Source organism: Chlorocebus sabaeus, chromosome 3, assembly GCF_047675955.1.
Source record: "Chlorocebus sabaeus isolate Y175 chromosome 3, mChlSab1.0.hap1, whole genome shotgun sequence".
Taxonomy (NCBI): domain Eukaryota; kingdom Metazoa; phylum Chordata; class Mammalia; order Primates; family Cercopithecidae; genus Chlorocebus; species Chlorocebus sabaeus.
In genome coordinates, this window is record NC_132906.1 from 22,166,924 (window position 1) to 22,189,234 (window position 22,311).

The following is a 22,311-nucleotide window of genomic DNA, read 5'->3' on the forward strand; positions in this document are numbered from 1 at the left end:
CACAGAAGATAAATGTAACTGAAATGAATCACAGCATATTTTATACAGCATATGCTTGCCTTCTTCCATGTGCTTTATGTGGGCTGTGTAAGAGGAGAAGCAGAGAACTCACCATATTTATAATTAAATAATTAATCTAATAGCTCTTACAGATCTGCCTTTGATGCTCAACTGCAAGCTCCATGACTGCTGAAACTATGTTTGTTTTTTCACTGTGGATCCCAATTTCTTCTCCATAGGTATATTCTTGTTATATGAATGAGTGAATCTGTCAAACTGGCAGGTATGGTGGGAGGTGTAGGTCAGGAGCGTGGCAGCCAGGACCAGGCTGCTATTCAGCCACTTTGCGTGAAGAGCAGGGGATTTGGGAAAGGTGAGTAGACCTGGACTAAGTCATCTCCTGAGATCCCTTACAACACACCCAACTGTCCGGGGGCTTTCTGATTCAGGATCATTCTGGTCTTACATATGACCTGCCATAGCTTTGAGGGTTATAAGATATAATACAATAGGTTTTGTTCAAGCACTTGTCAAAACAGAAAATTACCAGACTATTTCTTTTTACTTTCAAGAGGCGTGAAAAAATGGCATCAACCCATTGGTAGCATTTATGCCTATAAACAATAGAAACACCTCAACTTAGTGTTTGGCTTTAAGAGAAAAATTTTAAAAATTAAATTGCCACTTCTTCACATTTAATTAGCATATTCACAGACTAAAAAAGAAATAATTGCAGGTCTCTTAAAGGCCTTATGGCTTACTCCAAAGTCAGTAGTTTCCAATTTAACTTGGACTAATGGGTTAGTCAGCTGAGGATTGCTTTGGAGAGAGGGACTTACTTTAGTGTTTACAGAGAACACTGATTCTTAAAGACTTCATGTTCTGAAAAGCATTATAATGATGAAATGATTATAAATAATAATATTCATAGGACACTTTATAAAGAAGCCTGCCATAGCTATGATTTCATGTCTAAACCAACCCAGGGAGTAGCACATGAACCAATGGTGTAGGTCCTCAGAGACATGCTTCCCTGCTTCCCCACTCCCACCCAGCCTCTGAGTCTCCATACAGCTCGGATTCAAAGATTCTCTTTTGTTCGTTCTCTATGATAGTTAGACCCACATGCTCAGTTCCTTGGTTGTTCCAGCACACAATGGCTATGGTTTGAAATATCCCAGCCTTTCCTTTCTATTTCATCCATATCCTACCCATCATCTCAAAGATAGCTCATCTTGTTCACTCCTCTGAAAATTTGTGAAACACATTTGGTATTTCATTATATTCACTCGTTCAGTGCTGCTGAACTGTTTCATCTGCTTCCGGTATTAGTGGCACAACTGGGTGTGAGATGAAGGAAGGAGGGGACCATGCCTTGTACATTACGTTGCAGAGATTCAGTTAGTAGATGCACACTTGTTGAATAAATGGTCCAGAATCATTCCAATTGGAATACTTCCTTACGTCAAGTTACATGTTTGTTTGGTGCCCTAGAAAACGTCTAGCACTTATTAGATGTTCAGTGAATATAAATACTGCACTTGTAACCTGAGATGTTGAGTTTAGTTTTAAAATAAGCCAACAAAGTAAGCAAGCGACTTCCCAGGTATGTTAACTTTTATAACTTCTGTGTTTACAACTCTACTGCCATATTGAGAGAATAACTGTTTAACATGATGACCCTGTGGTAAAAATCCATACTCATTAAGAAATAAAAGTTTGATTTTCAAGTCAGTTACAGGTAAAATCAAATAAAGGAAGAAAGGAAGGAAAGCAGGAGGAAGGGAAGGAGAGAGGGAGGGAGGAAAGAAGAAAAAAAGAAAGAAATTAAAATGCATTTGACATATTGAATGTATTAATTCAATTGCCACCCAATCTTTTGCAGTGCCTCCTAATCCTGGACAACAGAAAATTGCTGGACAATCATGGCAAAAGTGAGCTCAGTGGACTCACCATGGATTTACTCTGATCTACATTACTTAGATCATTAATGCCAATCCCTTTTTTCCCAGTAGCTTTATGTCTGTTCACATCATTTCATTCTCAATTACACTAGCTCTATGCTGTTACCCTCAGCTGTTATCCTTACCCTCTATCTAAATAAGAACTCCTTTGATTTCCTTCCTCCTCATTTTAAAATTTTCTTTTTCCTTTGATCATTCTCTTATTTTTCTCATCCTGTCTCAGGAGTGCTCTTTCTTCCCAAGGCTGTGCCTTCCTCTCTGCGTGGATCTTGTCCCCTCCTGACTTTCCAGGACCACTGCGTGAATTACCTTCTATTCTCTTGCATCTTCAGTGTCACCCTTTTCATGAACTTTGCAACAGTACTATTGCCCAAGCTCTAGAAAATCCCCCTCTTTTAAATTATTGTATTTCTAGCCCTTCATTTACCATCTCATTTCTCAAACGTGCAATAAACATGTTATTTACCTTTATCTACTCTTTTGGTTTGAGGCATATCATCCTTTTAGTTCTCACACCTAAGGTCTCAAATTCCACCTGTAAGGGGGTGAGCTTGCACTTAGGTTCTAGGCTAAATCTAGTCACAGGAAAGTAACTAGTGCAGTTAGACTCACAGTTTAGTGTCTGTGGAAACGCTCCACCTTGGGATGGGATTCTGCCTGTGTTACTGTTGCTTGAGCATACTGATGCCACCTGAATATTCACCTGCTTCAACTTCTGCCTATTGACCCCTTGCACACTCCCTTCTCCCCCTCTCACGTTTGGAAGAATTAACCTTAAAATGTTAACTTCATTATAGAGAAAGCCAATTGGGGAACGTATCTTTAGATGTTTGGTCAAAAGCCTTGCTGAGTTGAATTTTCTCCTACAACAGCAACCCAGAATGCATTCTCTCTGCACTTGGCTTGCAGGCTGGCTTATGGAGAGTCAGGGGTTAAGTGTTCTTCCAACTTTGCAGAAGATAAATCAGTCATCTACTAGGAAAAGAGGAAAATCAGAGACAAGCTGAAAGCATTCCTCTCATAATTTTCCATTCTTGGGGAGTAGATTCGACATTTTTTTCCCTTAATGGAAACATGAGTCATGAGGAATAAATGCTCCCTGCTATCAGTCCTCTCTCTCCCTTCTAGGGCTTCTCCTGGTTCCTGTTCTGCCCCCAGAAAGCTTGTCTAATCTTGGCTACCCTGATCCAGCCTCCACCAGCCCCGATGCTGCTGGTATACACTTGTTCCTTAACCACACATACTGTGGTTTCTGCTTTAATAACCAACCACACCAACATGGCACATGTGTACATATGTAACAAACCTGCACATTGTGCACATGTACCTTAAAACTTAAAGTATAAAAACAAATCAACCATAAGGCTTTAATTACCCAATCTGGCCACATGTTCCCAGTCCTTTTCTTCTCTAACTTCTCAGCTCTAAAATTTTGAATACATCCCGTTTGAGTGTGGACAAAGAGATAATGATCATAGGTAATGCCCTATGTTTTTGTACACTAAGTTTCTTTTGTAAATACCATTGTTTCTGGCCAGGCGTGGTGGCTCACACCTGTAATCCCAGCACTTTGGAAGGCTGAGGCAGGCGGATAGCCTGAGGTCAGGAGTTCGAGATCAGCCTGACCAACATGGTGAAACCCCATCTCTACTAAAAATACAAAAATTAGCTGGGTATGGTGGCACGTGCCTGTAATCCCAGCTACTGAGGAGGCTGAGGCAGGAGAATCGCTTGAACCCGGCAGGAGGAGATTGCAGTGAGCCAAGATTGTGCCACTGCACTCCAGCCTGGGTGAGAGAGCAAGACGCTGTCTCAGAAAAATTAAATAAACAAATAAATAAAAACCGTTGTTTTTAATTAAAAAAAAAAAAAGCAGTTTCCTTAACATTCAAGTATGCTTTATTCTAAGGCTTTTCTAAAAACCAGTATTCATGTAAAAAATACTTTCTACTGATGTAGAAGAGGGGTAAGAACTTTGGAGTGAAAACAGATTAGAGCTTGGGTTTGAATTCCAATTCTGACACTTACTAGTTAAATGACCTTATTTAATTTCTCATCACTTTAGTAATTTCATTTCTAAACTGGTGATTAACAGTGGCTAATGTGTATTAAATATATAATGCTAATCACTGAGGGCTTCATATGCATTATCTTATTTAATCTTACAACTCCATGAAATAATCCTATTATTCTTTCCATTTTACAGATTTTAAAAATGAGATTTAATGAACAAAAGAAACTTGCCCAAAGTCACACAACCAGTAAGTGAGAGAGTTTGGAATCAAATCTAATAAAACACATATTGGAACTCAGGTTTATGTAACTCCAAAGTTAAAGCTCTTAAATGCTGTGCTTTTCTTCTTTTTCTATACTTAGTGTATGCAAAGATCTCCCACAGTGACTTGTACTGATTATGAAGTCGCTAGACAATAGCTGTCATTATCATCATTGTCATCATTATTATAAACAAAAGATTATGTTCGAGCTTGGCCATCAGTCTTTTTGCAGTATTTTTCAATTTGGTTTCTTATTATGGATTTACTAAAAGGAGTCAATTTCTCTTTTTATACGGACACTTTGTAGTAGAATTGAAGAAAACAATTGTTAGATAAATTGACATGGTGTTATTCATGTTCAAGAAGGAAACATTGACATGTTTCTTAATAAGCTAAGTATGAGAAAAATTTTCCTATGACACAAAACACAAAAACAATAAAACAATTGATCAATTCAGCTACATAAAAATAAAACAACTTTTGCATGGCAAAAGTAAGTATTATTAAAAAGAAAGTGAAAAGATAAATGACAAGCTGGGGAAAATAATTGCTACTTCTGTCACAAACGAAAGATTATTCTGGCATGAAGACAGCCATATTGCCCTACAGGATAGACTAGAATGCCAAGAAACAAGCTCTCACACAGATGGTCAAAAGCTTTTTACAAGGGGACCAAGATCATTCAATGAGGAAGAAACAGTCTTCCACAAATGGTGCTGGGAAAACTGGATATCTACTTGCAAAAGAATGAAGTTGACCCCTGCTTTTATACCATTACAAAAATCAACTCAAAATGTATCAAAGATTGGGCTGAGTGTGGTGGCTCACACTAACCCTAGTACTTTGGGAGGCCAAGGTGGGTGGATCACCTGAGGTCAGGAGTTCAAGACCAGCCTGGCCAACATGGTGAAACCCCAACTCCACTAAAAATACACAAGTTAGCCAGGCGTGGTAGCACATGCCTGTAATGCCAGCTACTTGGGAAGCTGAGGCAGGAGAATCACTTGAACCCAGGAGGCAGAAGTTGCTGTGAGCTGAGATCGTGCCACTGCACTCCAATCTGGGTGATAGAGCCAGACTCTGTCTCAAAAAAAATATATATCAAAAATCTAAACATGAGGGCTAAAACAATAAAATTACTAGAAGAAAAAACATGGTGGAAAGCTTCATGACATTGGATTTAGCAAAGATTTCTTAGATATGATGTAAAATCACAGGCAATGAAAAAATAGATAAATTGTTGGACTACATCAAAATGTCAAAAATCTGTGCACCAAAGGACATAGTAACAATGTAAAAAGGCAACTAAAGAATGCAGGAAAATATCTGCAAATCATATAATTGATAAAGAATTAATATCTAGAATTTATAAATAACTCTTAGAACTCAAATAATAACAAAACAACCTGATTAATAAATAGGCAAAGAACTTTAATACGTATTTATCCAAAGAAGATATGCAAAAAGCCAATAAATAAGCACATAAAAAAGATGTTCAATATCACTTAGGAAAATGCAAATCAAAACCACAGTGCAAAACCACCTCAACCCATAAAGATGGCTACTATAAAAATAAAAAAATTAAAACAGAAAATAACAAGTGTTGGCAAGGATGTGAAGAAATTGGAACCATTGTGCATTGCTGGTATGACTGGAAAATGGTACAGATGCCGTGGAAAACAAATTGCAGTTGATCCTTGAATACCATGGGTTTGAACTGCACAAGTTCATTTTATGTGAATTTTTTAAATTTTTTCAATAAAATGTGCACTATGTGCTGCTTCTCCTGCCACTTCTTCCACCTCCTCCAAGTCTTCTGCCTCTGCCATCCTGGAGACAGCAAAGTCAACCCCTCCTTTTCCTCCTCTTCCTCAGCCTACTCAACATGAAGATGACAAGGATGAAGATGTTTATTATGATCCACTTCCACTTAATGAATAGTAAATATATTTTCTCTTCCTTATGATTTTCTTAATGACATTTTCTTTCTTAGCTTCTTTTTTGTAAGAATATAATATAATATATATATAACATGCAAAAAATGTGTTAATCAACTGTTTACGTTATTGGTGAAACTTCTGGTCAACAGTAGACTATTAGTAGTGTTGTTTTGGGAGACTCAAAAGTTAGATGCAAATTTTTGACTGTGTAGGGGTCAGCACCCATAACTCCCAAGTCGTTCAAGGGTCATCTGTAAATATAGAGTTGCCATATGATCCAGCTGTTCCACTTCTAGGTGTATGTGTTAGTTTGGTTTGCGTTCCTGTAACAGAACACCTGAGACAGTGTAATTTATAAGGAACAGAAATTTATTTCTCACAGTTCTGGAAGCTGGAAGTCCAAGACCAAGGCCAGGACTAGTGAGGACCTTCTCCTGCATTCTCCCATGGCGGAAGGTGGAAGAGCAAGAAAGAGAAACCCTGTGACCTCACATGGCAGCCAAGCAGAAGAGGACAGGTGAACCCACTCTCTTAATTCCTTTTTTATGATAGCATTAATCCATTCATGAGCCCTAATCTAAACACCTCCCACTGGGCCTCACCTCCCAGCACTGTCACTTTGGGGATAAAGTTTTCAACATCTAAATTTTGGGGAACACATTCAGTTCATAGCAGTATATATACAAAAAATGAAAGCAGGGTCTCTAGCACCTGTACACTAGGTACATAGCAGCATTACTCACAATAGGTAAAACAGGAAGCAACCCAAGTGTCCATCAATAGATAGATGAATGGATAAACAATGTGATATATGCCTACAGTAAAATATACTTAGCCTTTAAAAAGAAGGTAATTCTGACACATGCTGCAATGTGGATAAACCTTGAAGACATTAAACTAAGTGAAATAAGCCAGGCACAAAAGGGCAAATATTATGATTCTACTTATATGAGGTAGCTACAGTAGTCAAAATCACAGAGGCAGAAAGTAGAATGGTGGTTGCCAAGGGCTGGGGTAGGGGGAAAGGAAGAGTTATCGTTCAATAGTACAGAGTTTCAGTTTGGGATGATGAAAAAGTTATGGAGATAGATGGTGCTGATGGTGGTAATAACACAACAATGTGAATGAACTGTATGCTACTGAACTGTCCACATAGAAATGGCTAAAATGGTAAATTTTACGTTATACATATTTTAGCACAATACCAATGCAAGAATGATTATTATTGCTTATATATAAAGTGCCTCTAAAAATTGAGAAGAAAAAAAATCAATTCAATTTTTTAAATGGGCAGAACACCTAAAAATACTTAGCAGAAAAAGAAATGCTTATGGCCTTTAAACATATGAAAAATGTTGAACCTCACTTATTTGAGAAAAGCATATTAAAATATATTTGTATAATAGTTCTCTGACTTGTTATGTAGGAAAAATCCAAAAGCTTGACAATGTACAGTGATGGTAAGGCTTTGGAGACGCAAATAGTCTCATACATTGTTGGTGTGAATATAAAAATGGTAGTTACACCACCAGTGGATGGAATTTGCTAATATCTAGCAAAATTTTATTTTCTGAGACAATTTTGTTCAAGTCACCCAGGCTGGAGTGCAGTGGCGCAATCTTGGCTCACTGCAACCTCCACCTCCCAAGTTTAAGCGGTTCTCCTGCCTCAGCCTCCTGAGTAGTTGGGATTGCAGGCGTCCCCCACAATGCCTAGCTAATTTTTGTATTTTTGGTAGAGATGGGGTTCCAACATGTTGGCCAGGCTGGTCTCAAACTCCTGACCTCAAGTGATCCGCCTGGTTCAGCCTTCCAAAGTGCTGGGATTATAGGCATAAGCCACCACACCTGGCCCTTTCTCTAGGTTTGATAAGTTCTCTGATCTTATCCCTTTGAATAAACTTTCTACCCCATCTCTTTACCTCCTTTTTAAGGTCAATAACTCTTAGATTTGCCCTTTTGAGGCTATTTTCTAGATCTTTTAAGAGTGCTTCATTCTTTCTTATTCTTTTGTCTTTTGTCTCCTCTGACTGTGTATTTTCAAATGCTTGTCTTCAAGCTCATGAATTCTTTCTTCTGCCTGATCAATTCTGATATTAAGAGGCTCTGATGCATTCTTCAGTGTGTCACTTGCATTTTTCAACTCGAGAATTTCTCCTTGATTCTTTTAAATAATTTCAATCTCCTTGTTAAATTCATCTGATAGAATTCTGAATTCCCTCTCTGTGTTATCTTGAATTTCTCAAAAGTTTCCTCAATGCAGTCATTTTGAATTTTCTGTCTGAAAGGACACATATCTCTGTTTCTCCAGGATCAGTCCCTGGTGCCTTATTTAGTTTCTTTGGTGAGCTCATGTTTTCCTGGATGGTCTTGATACTGGTAGATGTTCGTCGGTGTCTGGTCATTGAAGTGTTAGGCATTTATTGTCGTCTTTGCAGTGTGGGCTGGTTTGTGCCCCTCCTTCTTGGGAAGGCTTTTCAGGTGTTGGAAGGAACTTGAGCCTCAAGCCCAATAATGCTGTGGTTCTTGCAGACTCATAGAGATACTGCCTTGGCAGTCTTGCATGAGATCTCGAAGAATTCTCTGGATTACCAAGCAGAGACTCTCGTTCTTTTCCCTCGCTTTCCCGCAAATGGAGTCTCTGTCTGTCTGCTGAGCTCCCTGAAACTGGGGGTGGGGAACACAGGCTACCACCACTGGGATGGCACCGATTCAGACTTGAAAACAGCACAGCACTGGGTTTCACCCAAGGCCCCCTGTAATCACTACCTGGCTACCGCCTATGATCACTCAAAGCCTTAGGGCTCTATGATTAGCAAGTGGTGACGCCAGCCAAGTTTATGTCCCTTCTTTAAGGGTAGCAAGTTCCCCCAGGTCCCAGTTGGGTCCAAAGATGCTGTCTAGGAGCCAGGGATTAGAGTCAAAAACCTTAACAATTTACCTGATGTTCTATTCTACTGTGGCTAAGCTGGCATTCAAACCACAACACAAACCCTTTCCCACTCTTCTCTCTCCTTTTCACAGAGAGAGGAGCCTTCCCCTGTGGCCACCACCACCACCAGTCCATGGTGGGGTTCTGCCAGGGCACTGCTGATGTTCACTTAAAGCCTAAGGGCTCTTCAGTCAACTTGTGATGAAGGCTTCCAGGCCTGGGACTTACCCTTCAGGGTGGTGGGCTCCCCTTCTTGTACAAGGCAGGTCTAGTAATGGCCATCCAAGAGCCTAGGCCTGGAATTGGGGGCTCCAAGAGTCTGCTGGTACTCTACTCCCCAGTGGCCAAGCTGGCACCTAAGGTGCAAGACAAAGTCCCCTTTACTTCTCTCTCTGCTTTTCTCAAACAGAAGGAGTCTTTTGCTGTAGTCACCACAGCTGGGAATGTGCTAAATCACAACTAAAGCCAACATGTCTCAGAGCCCAAGGCCCACGGTGTACTATCTGGGTACTGCTGTTTATTATCTGGGGCCCAAGGACTCCTTAGTTAGCAGGTGATGAATTCTGCCAGGACTGGGTCCTTCTCTTCAAGGCAGCAGGTTTCATTCTGGCCCAGGGTGTGTCTAGAAATGTAATCCACTAGCTAGGGCCTGGAAAGAGGGGCCTCATGACTCTGCCTGATGCCCTGTCTCACTGTGGCTGGGCTGGTATCCAACATGCAAGACAAAGTCCTCTTTACTCTTTGCTCTCCTTTCCCCAAGCAGAAGAAAGGAATCACTTTCATCTCTGCGAGCTGCACTGCCTGGGGTTGAGGCAGGGGTGGCGCAAGCACCCCTCGGCCTCGCTCTCTGGTATCACTCTAGACCATTTACCCAACAAGTTCACAGGATCTAATACCAGCCCAACGCTAGGAGTTGCCTAGGAATTGCAATCCTTGTGCCCTAGATTACTTTTCAAGTTTACCTAGGACATCAGAGCACTTACGGCCCACAGTGGCAAGGCCTTCAGAGAAACTCAAGTTTCCATCACTGGGATGGGTGATTCCCCTCTGGCTAGGTCTGCTCTGAAATCCTCCTCCATGCGTGGGTGCTGGCTGACCCTAGCATACCTTTGCTCTCTACTCCCAGGGCAGCACTGAGTTCAGTGTAAAGTCCCCCAGTTTTCCTTTCCCCAAGTGCACAGATTCTCTCTCTCTGAGCCCCCAATCACTGCTGGGTTATGGAGGAGTGATGGTTTTGGTGATTCAAAACTGTCTCTTCTAGCCTCTTTCAGAAATAAGAGTTGAAACTAGGTACTGTGATTGTTCACCTGGTTTTGGGTTCTTGTGATGATGGTACTCTTTTGCGTGTAGTTAGAATTTGGTGTTCCTGCTGGGAGAATGAGTGGTGTGGGCTTCTATTGGGTTGTCTTGCTTTGCCCTCCAAAAAATGTATTAAATGACAATAAATAATGATTTCATGTTTTAGCAAGGAGTTTAACCCTTTTTATGCCAATGGAATCTCTCAGATTGGAGGAGTGAGTTCAATATGAGTGAACAGTATGCTATGACTACCATGAAAACCACATGTAAACTGAGGTTGCATTAGTAGAAACTTGAGTCCCAAATATGGGATGAAATAGGTCTCTTATATAAGCAACTATTGAGACTGTATCTTCAGTATCATTTTCTCTTCTTCAACTTTCATCGGACAATGTGAAGGAAGAGTATATCCAAAGGGATGTGACTAGCATGGTGAAAGGACTTGAACTTATACCACATAAGTTGTGATAGAAATGGAATCCCTGCTTTTCACTACATACAGAAATTAACTGAAGATGGATTAAAAACTTAAATGTAAGACCTCAAACTATAAAGATCCTAGAACAAAACCTAAAAAATACTTTTCTGGACATCAGCCTAGGCAAAGACTTTATGACTAAGTCCTCAAAAGCAATTGTAACAAAAACAAAAATTAACAATTTCGACTTAATTAAAGACCTTCTGCACAGCAAAAGAAACTATCAGCAGAGTAAGCAAACAATCTACAGAATGGGAGAAAATATTTGCAAACTATGCAGCTGACAAAGATTCCTCAGAATCTATAAGGAACTTAAACAAATCAACAAGAAAAAAATCAAATAACCCCATTAAAAAGTGGGCAAAGGACACGAACAGACACTTCTCAAAAGAAGATATACAAGTGGCCAACAAACATATGAAAAAATGGTCAACATTACTAATCATCAGAGAAATGCAAATCAAAACCACAATGAGATACCATCTCATACCAGTCAGAATGGCTATTGTTAAAAAGTCAAAAACAACAGATGCTGGTGAGGCTGCAGAGAAAAGAGAATGCTTATACATTGTTGGTGGACATGTAAATTAGTTCAGCCACTGTGGAAAGCAATTTGAAGATTTCTCAAAAAACTAAAAATAGAACTACCATTTAACCCAGCAGTACCATTACTGGGTATATACTCAAAGGAAAATAAATTGTTCTACCAAAAAGACACTTGCATGGGTATGTGTTTTAATTGAAGCACTATTCACAATAGCAAAGACGTGCAATCAACCGAGGTGCCTATAAATGGTGGACTGGATAAATAAAATGTGGTACATATACACCATGGAATACTATGCATCCATAAGAAAGAATGAAATCATGTCCTTTGCAGCAATATGGATGCATCTGGAGGCCACCATTCTAAGTGAATTAATGCAGAAAAAGAAAACCAAAATTTGCATGTTCTCACTTATAACTGGGAGCTAAACACTGGGTACACACAGACATAAAGATAGTACTGGGGACTCTAAAAGGAGTGGGTAGGGCAAGGGCTGAAAAACTTCCTGTTGGGTACTATCTTCACTATCTGGGTCATGGGATCAGTAGAAGTGGAACCTCAGCATCATGCAGTATACCCTGTAACAAACATGCACATATACCCCCTGAATCTAAAATAAAAATAAACATTCTTAGAAAAGAAGAACTGGAAGTATTTAGCACAGACAAAACGGTACTCGATCTGGACATGGGTTAAATATTCCCAGCAATTTGAAACACAACTTATAGTCACTCTTTAAAAAACACAAGTAGAATATATTGTCTGTAATGCTTTGTAATCTACTTTTTGTCTCAACCCATTCAATGAATTTATACTCTTGCAAACATGTATATTATTAAGTTATTTTTCCCCCATTATTTAGTAAAGTATATTTAGCCTTTCATTTTTTCTTCACTCTGCTCTAGTGCTCACCATATTAAATAGTGCTATATTGTTAATTCAAATTCAAAGAATGCATACAATTTCAGGGACACTGTATTTTTGAACTTATTTACCTAAATTGTGATGTATTCACAATTACAATAGTTAATACCACAAAACACACACTATCTCTTTGGTATATGGGATAGTAGTTCATGTTACTGTGGTGGTTTATTTATTAGCTACCCAGTGCTTTTCCATTTTGTTGTGTACATTATTTCTCAAATATCCCTGGCTAAAGCAGCCATAATTGTGCTAAACTGTATTTGATAATTAAAGCATTTGGGAAACATCCTAATGAAAGCTCAAAACTCCCTTTGTACTAGAAAATTAGCACTCTCTAAGGTCTAATAAGCATGGTTAAGAATACCTGTGATGCCAAAACTCTGAAAAGTATTCAAAACCCCTGTGCCATCAATGAATAGGATATTGTAACTTTAGAGAAAAAAGGTAAACACTACTTGAAAGTGATCAAAATAGAGGTTATTTTCAGCAGTGCAAAAAAAAATAATTTAATAGACACAGAAAGGTAGTTTTCTGAAAATGACTTTGCTATAGATGTAATTAGGAACGATATAAAGCGTATCATTGGAAAAAACTATTCGAATTATAGTTAAATTTCATAATCATGCATAACCATACAGAAACAATAGAACAAAGTGAAATTGCCCAAAATCATCTTAAATATTTATTACATTTATGACTAATTTATAGTACTGTATTCAGAGAAATGTTATGATTTCCATTTTTAATAAGAATTTTTGTTTCTATTCCCAGACAGTCCCACTTGGTTAGCTGTATTTTCATGAAGCTTATTACAGCTTTTTCTTTTAAAGATGGAACATTTTACGTAATTATTCAATATATCAAACTCTTTTAAAGCATGGTTCAAAGTATTTATAATGAAAGGACACAAAAGCATATTTCTTGTGGCTTGTTAAGCACATTTTCTTTCATTGGAGCTACCTAAAAGTATCATTACATTTTCCAGAAAAGCATTTTTAAAGAATTCTTGGGTATTTATCAACGTTCATACATTTTGGTGTAAAATTATAAAAGTAGATTTTGGAAATAGTACAGGAAAAATGAATTTTAAATTTCTTTCATAAATCATAAATGAATTATCTTTTATTTGGTATCATTTTATGTCAGTCAAATGCTAGACTGTCCATAATGGAGCCCAAGACTGAAAAGCTTAAAATGATTTTAACCTATTCTAAACGAGAAGGCTTACATAAGTTCTCTAAATTGTAAGCCTCTGTCTCTATAAATTTGATTCAGAAATCATGATACAGTTTTTTTGGTACGGTTGACCCTTGAATAACACAGGTTTGGACTGCGTGGGTTGTGTGAGTCCACTTACATGGGATTCTTTTTCATCCAAATGCAGATGAAAAATACAGTATTCTAGGGATGCAAGACCATGTATATGGAGGGCTGACTTTTGCTATGCAGAAGTTCTGCAGGGCCGACTGTGGGCTTGAGCATGCTCAGATTTTGTTACACATAGGGGTCCTGGAACCCATCCCTTGTTTATACTGAGGGATGGCTGTGCTTCTAAACTGTGGCATTACAGAGAAACTGAGACATGTTAAATGAAGTTCAGCTTTATTGTAGCTGTAACCATTGAAATTTGTCCTAAAGTTGGAGTTGGAGTTGACTCCTGGATGTTGGGAGAGAGAACTCCCAGGCAGAGGGAATAATATGGTAAAGCACATGCTTAGAGAAGAGTTAGAATTTTGTTTTGGCTGAAGTACAGAGTTTATCTGTTAGATAGAATGGGAAAAATCAGGTTGGATAAGCAGGTTGGGGACAGATTTTAAAGTGTTTACTGTTTACTCATGGCAAGGATTTTGTGCCCATGGAAAGGTTTTTTTTCTTCTTCTTACTTTTTAGAAGAGGCATTACATGCTCAATTTTTACTCAAAGAAGGCAACTCAAGCAACGGTACTGACAGTGAAGGTTAGAGGTAGGAAAGACTGAAGATAGGATATTGGGAGATTTTGATGAGACTGATTATCTTGTTCATTAATTTATTCAACATACATCAGAGTACACATTATGTGTCAGGTGTCTGCTAGCTGGTGGAGATTACAATGGAGAATAAAATAGGAATGTTTCGAGTCTAATGAATGAGAATATCCATGAGAACTTATACTTGCTTTGCAGCCACGTCAAATGCCAAGTCTTCCTTTAAGCAACATCCTTCCCCAATTGGGATTAATTTCTCCTTATTTTGAGTTTCCAAAATAAAATAAGGGCTTGGTTTATGCTTCTGTTACAGGATGTTTTACATCATATTTGAGCCTATTTTATACAGAGATACACACACACACACACACACACACACACACACGTCTTTCTTGCCAAGTAAATTGATCTCCTGGGTAAGAAGAATTACATCATATTTATTCTTGCAGTTACCTAACACAGAGAAGGTATAACATGAAAATTGGTTAGAATTCTTTGCCATCAGTTTCCTGTTTTGGGCTCTCACACTGGTCAGTGTGAGATAAATTTAATTTAAAGAACTAAATAAATAAATTTAGTTCTTTAAAAGTCTATATTCAAGTTTTGTTCCTATTACTATGCCCCACTTCCATAAGTGTATGACATTTTGTGGCAGTTTTAAATTATTTGTATATAAGCTACAAATGTTGAGGACTAGCACCATTAATTTACAAGTTTACAAGTGTTTTGAGGTCCAGGGCAAAAAAGGTTATGTTGACTTTAGCCTAAGCTAAAATCATTTTTACAACACTAACAATTAATTTTGATAAATTGTTACTAATCTTACATTTTAAGTTCTGATATAGTAAAAATATTACAAATATATCATGTCATGGTTGACAGTAAATACTGTTAAAGTTACTCTAAGTTTTCTGTAACTATGATGACAAATGCTGTGGCTGATATTTCGCAGTGTTACATCCTATAGATCCATACTCCTTTCTAATTTTCGGAGTTAATTGCTCTTCATCTGCATCACACTATTACGCTAGTGTTTTTTGAGCTGTAGATGTGACAATGAATGGCTAAAAGGGAGACTTGCTAATTTTAATTTTATTTTTATTTTTTTGGGACAGAGTCTTGCTCTGTCACCCAACCTGGAGTATAGTGGTACAATCTCGGCTTACTGCAACCTCCACCTCCCGGCCTCATGTGATTCTCCTGCCTCAGCCTCCTGAGTAGCTGAGACTACAGGCGTGTGCCACCACACCTGGCTAATTTTTGTATTTTTAGTAGAGATGGGGTTTCAACATGTTGGCCAGACGGGTCTCGAACTTCTGACCTCAAGTGATCTGCCTGCCTTGACTTCCCAAAGTGCTGGGATTACAGGTGTGAGCCAACATACCCAACCAGCTCATTTTAAAAGATGAGAAAGAATGGTTTGAGAGAACCAAGGTGATTATAGAAGGACACAGGATCTGTACAGACATAATTTGCTCCTGTCCATGTCCCTGTCTTTGTCATCTAGTCGGAATGAGAACAGCCAAAATATTTTCCCCAAATATCACTCTTTTGGTCTGGTTGCATGAGACTTCTAATAAATCTGTCTAAAAAATTGTGTGACCTCAACATAGTTGAAAAATATCCTAAACTTTTAAATTGATGTTTCAGAATCTAGATTTATTTATTAATTTTTTTAAGATAGAGTCTCACTCTGTTGCCCAGACTGGAGTGCAGTGGCGCGATCTCAGCTCACTGTAGCCTCTGCCTCCCGGCTGCAAGTGATTCTTCTGCCTCAGCCTCCAGAGTAGCTAGGATTGCAGGCACGCGCCACCACACCCAGCTAATTTTTGTATTTTTAGTAGAGGCAGGGTTTCACCATGTTGGCCAGGCTGGTCTTGAACTCCTGACCTCAAGTGATCCACCTACCTCAGCCTCCCAAAGTGCTGGGATTACAGGCATGAGCCTCTGCGCCTGGCCTGGTTTGCTTTTCTATTTAAAGCAAATAAATCATGTCAAAATTACATTGAATGGGACAGTGATTAGATGTCTTTCCTTTGGCTGCTGCTGGGAGTGGAACTGATTTGGGGTAAGGGAGGAGGGAGGAACAGGGAGTAGAACAATAGTCATCTCTTAAAAATAGAGATTTCCATGTGTGATTAATCTTGTAAGGTGACTTAGTTTGGGATTCCCAGAAGCAGATTCTGAGATGAAGATTCTTGAGCAAGTGATTTATTATTGAAGGCTTCCTCAGAGAAATTGGTAAAGGAAGCAAGACTGGTAAGGAGAAAAGAAGCCAAGAAAGGCTGCAATATCAAGGAAAGTCCCTTTAAGGGTAGGAAATATCCCGAAGAAAGTCTTAGGTGAGAGTTTTTGGAGGCGAAAGCATGACTCAACTGGGAGAGTGCTGCCCAAAAAGGATTTTTTAAAAATCTGAGAGGATTTGAGCAAAGCAGTAACTGTGTCTATTGCACAATGTTTCAAAAAGTTTTTCTTTGTGAGGCATGTCAAAGTAAAGAAATGATAGATTCTTGCATAAGCCAGTTGTAAATGAAGAGATTATTTTCAATGACTGAGATCTAAGTTGAGGCCACTGGACTAAGCTTTGGAGTTACCACAAAAAATGAGAATTGGAGCTTGAAGATGGTGCAACTTATGGCTGTGTAGGGACTGAAAAAGCTGAGGTGTGAATGAGGAAGCTGCTTTTTTTTATTAAAAGAGATGAAAGAAACATGAGAGAATTACACTAATTACTAGAAAACTGTGCATGAGTAAATTACATTGACAGATTAATTGAGATTGAAAGGCTTAGAAGACAAATATTCTAAATTAGTGGAAGGTTAGAGTAAGGACGGATCTTTTTCTGAATTGAATGTTTTATATGTTTTATACGTATGAACCACAAATTAAAATTAAAATACTATCAACATTATTTAACTGCCCAGCAAAGTCAATATTACATCTAAGTGAAAAAAGTGTTCTCAGAGAGGTTTCATTTTAAACAATGACACTTGAGAGTGGCTAGACAGTCTCTGTGGAAAAGGTGGAAGAGAAAATCATGTGATATATTTGCCAAGTAGGTGTGTAGGTCATGCCCAGGGATCCAGACATCTGGCTTAGATTCCTGTGCATGAGTTAGTTAACGCTAGGTCACTGAAGACAAAATAACTAATGCAAATTGTAGGCTTGCTATATTTTTTTTCAGTGTCGTATACACAAAGAAGCACTATGGATTCTGGGAGAAACAGTCTCAAAAGCGTCTCAAGGAAGCCTCTCCAAAACAAGCATCGGGATTACATACGTCTATTTCATGTAAAATAATGTTAGGGAGATAGCAATAGCAGATGAAGTAGATGATGTGTCTTGACTTACTTATTTTGGACAAAAAATATTTAAAAATTCATCTTAGACTGGCAGTATATGTCAATGTCTCTAAATTACTTTGTGTTATGTGAGTGAGTAATGCTGGCAAATATCTGTAATTTAAGTGTTTTATTCCATTTTTGACATGATTTTTATCCCAGAGAGCTTTGTGGGTAAGAAGCCTTTTAAAACTATTTACCACATGAACTCTAATTTTCTTTTGGAATACATCATCTCATTAATTAAGAGGTTGAAGTCTCATTACTTCATATCTGTCTTCACTGGATTATGTAAACAGCAACCCTGTCATTACCAGATCATATGCTATTTTTATTTTTCTAAAGATCTAGAGCTCACAGTCATTATTTAAATAGAACATTACAGAAAAGAAAAAGCAATTTGGAGCGACCTATTCTTAGCTATGTATTGAATAGATCTATTTTTCTATTAGTGTCTGTTTCAATTTATTTTTCTTGGTTTTGGTCATAGTTCAGTAATATTCAAGAGAAAGTATTATATGGTAGCTAATGTGATATAGAAGACCCATTCCTTACATGCCATTTTTATCAGAAAAAAAAAAAAAAAGCTTCCCTTAGAAATACATTATAAATTCAAATAACAGATAACATGGGCTGTTTTTGACAGGCATATAACTTTTAGTTGCTGATCATTACCTTTAGTAATCATTAGCTTAGTTAATGAAAAATAAAATTTTTATAATATTAAAAATATGAGAAGCTAAACTATGAGCAACTAACAAATCAAAACCCCATGTTCTTCTGAATTCCTGACCCCCCCCAAATAGTTCCAAATCACTATAGTATTCACATAGTCCTTTAATAAATTTTATGGATAAACAGTGAATTCTGTGTTCAATGTAAAATAACATAGAAATTTAGAGTTTTAGTTGCAATGTCCTATGTAAATTTTAAAAGGTTCCAAAGCAATTTTCATAAATGGGATTCAATTTCCCACAGCCAAAATACTATACTGACCCTGACCCTCATGTACCGTTACCTATGCATTTGTGTGCCATTTATTTTTAATTACAAAATTTCTCCCCTTGATTAAATTTATTGTATGCCTTTCAATATATCAAAATGATAGATTAAATGTAGAAATAAATTATTACTTACTTATAATAAAATTGAATCTTGCCCTTGGAATCATTTTCTTGTAGTTCCTTGTAGCTAAAATAGGGCTTTGATTTCAACCTTGCCCCTGACGTGCTGTGTGATGAAATCTTAGGCAAGTTACTCTACCTAAGCATCAGCTTCCCCATCTGCAAATCAGGGAAAATAATATATGCTTTCATTATTTTGAGAGTTAAATGAAATGATGTATACAAATTGTCAAATAGGACACAGCATACTCAGTACCTTATCATTGTTTAGTGTTGTTATTTCGTATCTACAGTGTTTTTGGAAAACAGCATGATTAATCAATTGACTGGAAGAGACACAGTCTAACAGACAATATATAGACCATTTATATTGGCCATGAAAGTGTCCATAATGGCTCACTTAACTGGCTTTAATGTGTAAAATATGGTGACTCCCATGGTTTTTAAGATATGGCTTTAAGTAGATATCAATTTCTTTACATTGGTCAACTGTAATTTGCCCACAGATTGCACATGTAGTAATATTTTGAGATGTTAACTGTGGGTTTTTTTCCCTCCCTCTGTTTCCTTGCATTTGTTACCTTTTACTGATCATTTAGGTAATGGTGCCTAGCAGGCCTGGGTCAGGAGAGATAATACTGAGAATTCAGAAGTAATATATTTGCTTTGAGTTTCATATGAGGCTTTTAAAAAAGTCCACAGTAGAAACAGTATTCTTGAAATCATAGCGTTCCTTTGCAGAAGACTCGGTATTTTGAGAGTTGACATTTTGCTGAGCCATTAAAAGCACCGAGAACCTTGAAAGAATCCATTTATACTGAAATCAAGGAGTGGGGAAGAATGCATGGGTAGAATAACAGCTCCCAAAGAGATAAAAATTGACCAGCATACAGACAGAAAATGAAATAGGGCTAGAAGAGGTCTTGTGATTGGACAATGAAGCTGACCGTATTGACTAAACAATTGCAGGTACAGCGCAGACTCACGATGATCCTCAACACCAGGAAGAATGGATTAGATCTCTGCAGAGGCCAGTGAGGTCAGAAAATGACATTTGGTGCAGAGCAGTGTCCCTGATGACACAAATCCGCCGGAACTTAGAACACTTCCATGGAGAAAAAAAAATGAGGAAGAGGAGAATTTTGAACCGAATATTTATCCCAAAGAGACTGAGTTTTAAACCAGAAGCATGTGTGTGAAATGCCACTAAGCAAAAGGGCTCATATTCTAAGCTAGGTTCAATTATACAGAACTAAAATTAAAAATAACTTCAATTTTCTAATTTTAGAGTTTGTGATTGTGTTGAAATATCATATCCACTAAATCATCAGGCTTTGGATATCTCAAATTTTAGTTCTTCATTAATCTGAAAGCCTCTATTATCTGAAATAGTTTCCAAGATAAGAAAAAACAGGGAAAAAAGGTTTCTTTTTCAAATAATTTTGACTGTCATAAAATGTAAAATAGGTATATGGATTATCAAGGATATTTTAGAAAGCTACACTAAAACTTACAAGCAGAGCACATTATCTTAAGCAGATTACACCTATTTTCTTCATATCTGAATTTAAAAGCAAACTTTCAAATCTATAACTCAAGGTGTTATCATTTACAAATGTTTTGAATCCCAATATAAACTTTAAAACAGTTTAGAAAACTAGAATTTTTTATAAGCGATAACTAAACTTACAAAGTATAATAACTTTTTAATATGCAAGTTACATTAAAATCTATTTATATAATCAGTATTTGGTTCTGACTTGTCTTCAGCCGAGTATACTGTGTACTCCCCACAATCTGTAGGTTTCACCATTTTCACTGTAGCTGTTTCTGAGTCATGGATCAAAGCTGATTGTGTTACAGGATAAGCTGTTTGAAGTGTTAGTCATAGTAAGCCATGCTAAGCCATAATAAAACTATTACTGTTAGATATAATAAGATTATTAATATCAGGTTTTGTATCAGCTCCACTTACTGAATTTTAGGCACATAAAAAGGTAAGGAGAAAATGGATTTAAATTTTTTTTTTATGCTGTCTGTTTGAAATTATTTAATCCTACAAATGAATATTTAAAAACCATTATTTCCTATTTGTTTTTGTTTCTAAGTATTTGACTCAATGGCACCATGAAAAGGGGGAGCACTTTTATCTGAAACGGACAAGTTACCATTTGATTTTTGACATTTTGCCTTTCAGTGAGAAAAAATATGTTAGTCTATACTGAGTAATACTCTTAAGAGTTACATGATGTGATAACTTTAATTTAGTCACAGAATATGAATAATTTATAGAAAGAAAAGTGAAGAAAATATTTTATTCATTGTATCACTCTAAAATATGTTATTTTATAACAAAGAAAAATGATTGTTACCTTCTGGACAAAAGAGAAAATGGAGTAAAATATTTGAAGCACTGAACGTACAAAAACATTATTATAAATATCAATATTTATGGGCTACTGTGAAGGCAGTTGTAAAAAAAAACTTCCAATAAAAAGTTTGAAACAGACAAACATTTGAAAATATCTTAACAATTTAAATCATTGAAAATTCAAGTGTTTTTTCCCTTCTAAATTTTTACTTTATAGGGTAGCAAATGCAACATAAACAGGTATTCATGAGTATAACACATTTTACACACTCCCAATAGTCAGAGAGACTCTTGCACTATTTTCCTGTAGGCATTCCTATTGTCTGTCTACTGCTATCAAGTATAGGGTTAGAAGGCATTTTAACAAATGGATGACTGATTTAAAAACAACGACGACAACAACCACCACCAAAGACATCTGTCATTAAGACAGGCCTCCGATAGTGGATGCTTGTTATTAAGAATCCAAAACATTTTCTTAATGTTCTATTCCGTAATTTTTGTTGTCATGGTCTGTGTTCCACACTGCCCTATGGCAATGTTATTCTTGCATTCCAATGCATTTTCTTAATTCGGCTGCAGTTTTTTCCAGTTGTTGAATGTTCCATTGCCACTGTCGTCTATTTGCCTGAAGCTTGTTCACCTGACAATGCAAACGCTTAAGAATTGCGTCATATCTCTTATGTTGTACCTATTGAAAGAAGAGCACACATCAACAGGGCTTGTGAAGTATAAATAGTAAACAGCCATAAATAATATTTTGACTACTCTAAAGAGGAAAACACTTAATTAGAAACTATACACTATAAATAATTATGATAAAATAAACAGTAATTGTATAACTATTTATTCAACACTTATTACATGTTAGATACTGTGCTGAGAGCTTTCTGCATATAATTAAATTCTTATAACACCATATGATATGGGTATTATTATCCTCATTTTTGTGTGAAGAAAACAAAGATAAAAGAGTTCAAGTAATTTGACCAAAGTTTGTAGCTAGCAGGTGATAGAGTTTGGGAGTTGAGCTGAAGTGAAGTATCCATAATGGAATATCTTCTTGTTAAGAGAGTTACCAGCGTTAAACTAAATTTGTCCTGGGGGACTCTACTTTGAGTCCCTATGTGAGGAACCACAACCTAACA

The 22,311-nt window shown here is 37.2% G+C and overlaps 1 protein-coding gene across 8 annotated transcripts in view; it reads right to left on the reverse strand.

The window, feature by feature from the left end:
• Positions 1-21,084: 21,084 nt before the first annotated feature.
• CCDC122 (coiled-coil domain containing 122) overlaps positions 21,085-22,311 on the reverse strand; it is a 46,234-nt gene continuing 45,007 nt past the window's right edge. For all 8 annotated transcript variants that reach the window (XM_037986740.2, XM_007960289.3, XM_007960292.3 and 5 more), the window contains one exon: positions 21,085-21,854. In XM_037986740.2, the coding sequence (XP_037842668.1) occupies positions 21,705-21,854 (150 nt within the window). In that variant the 3' untranslated portion in view covers positions 21,085-21,704. The remainder of the gene's footprint in view (positions 21,855-22,311) is intronic.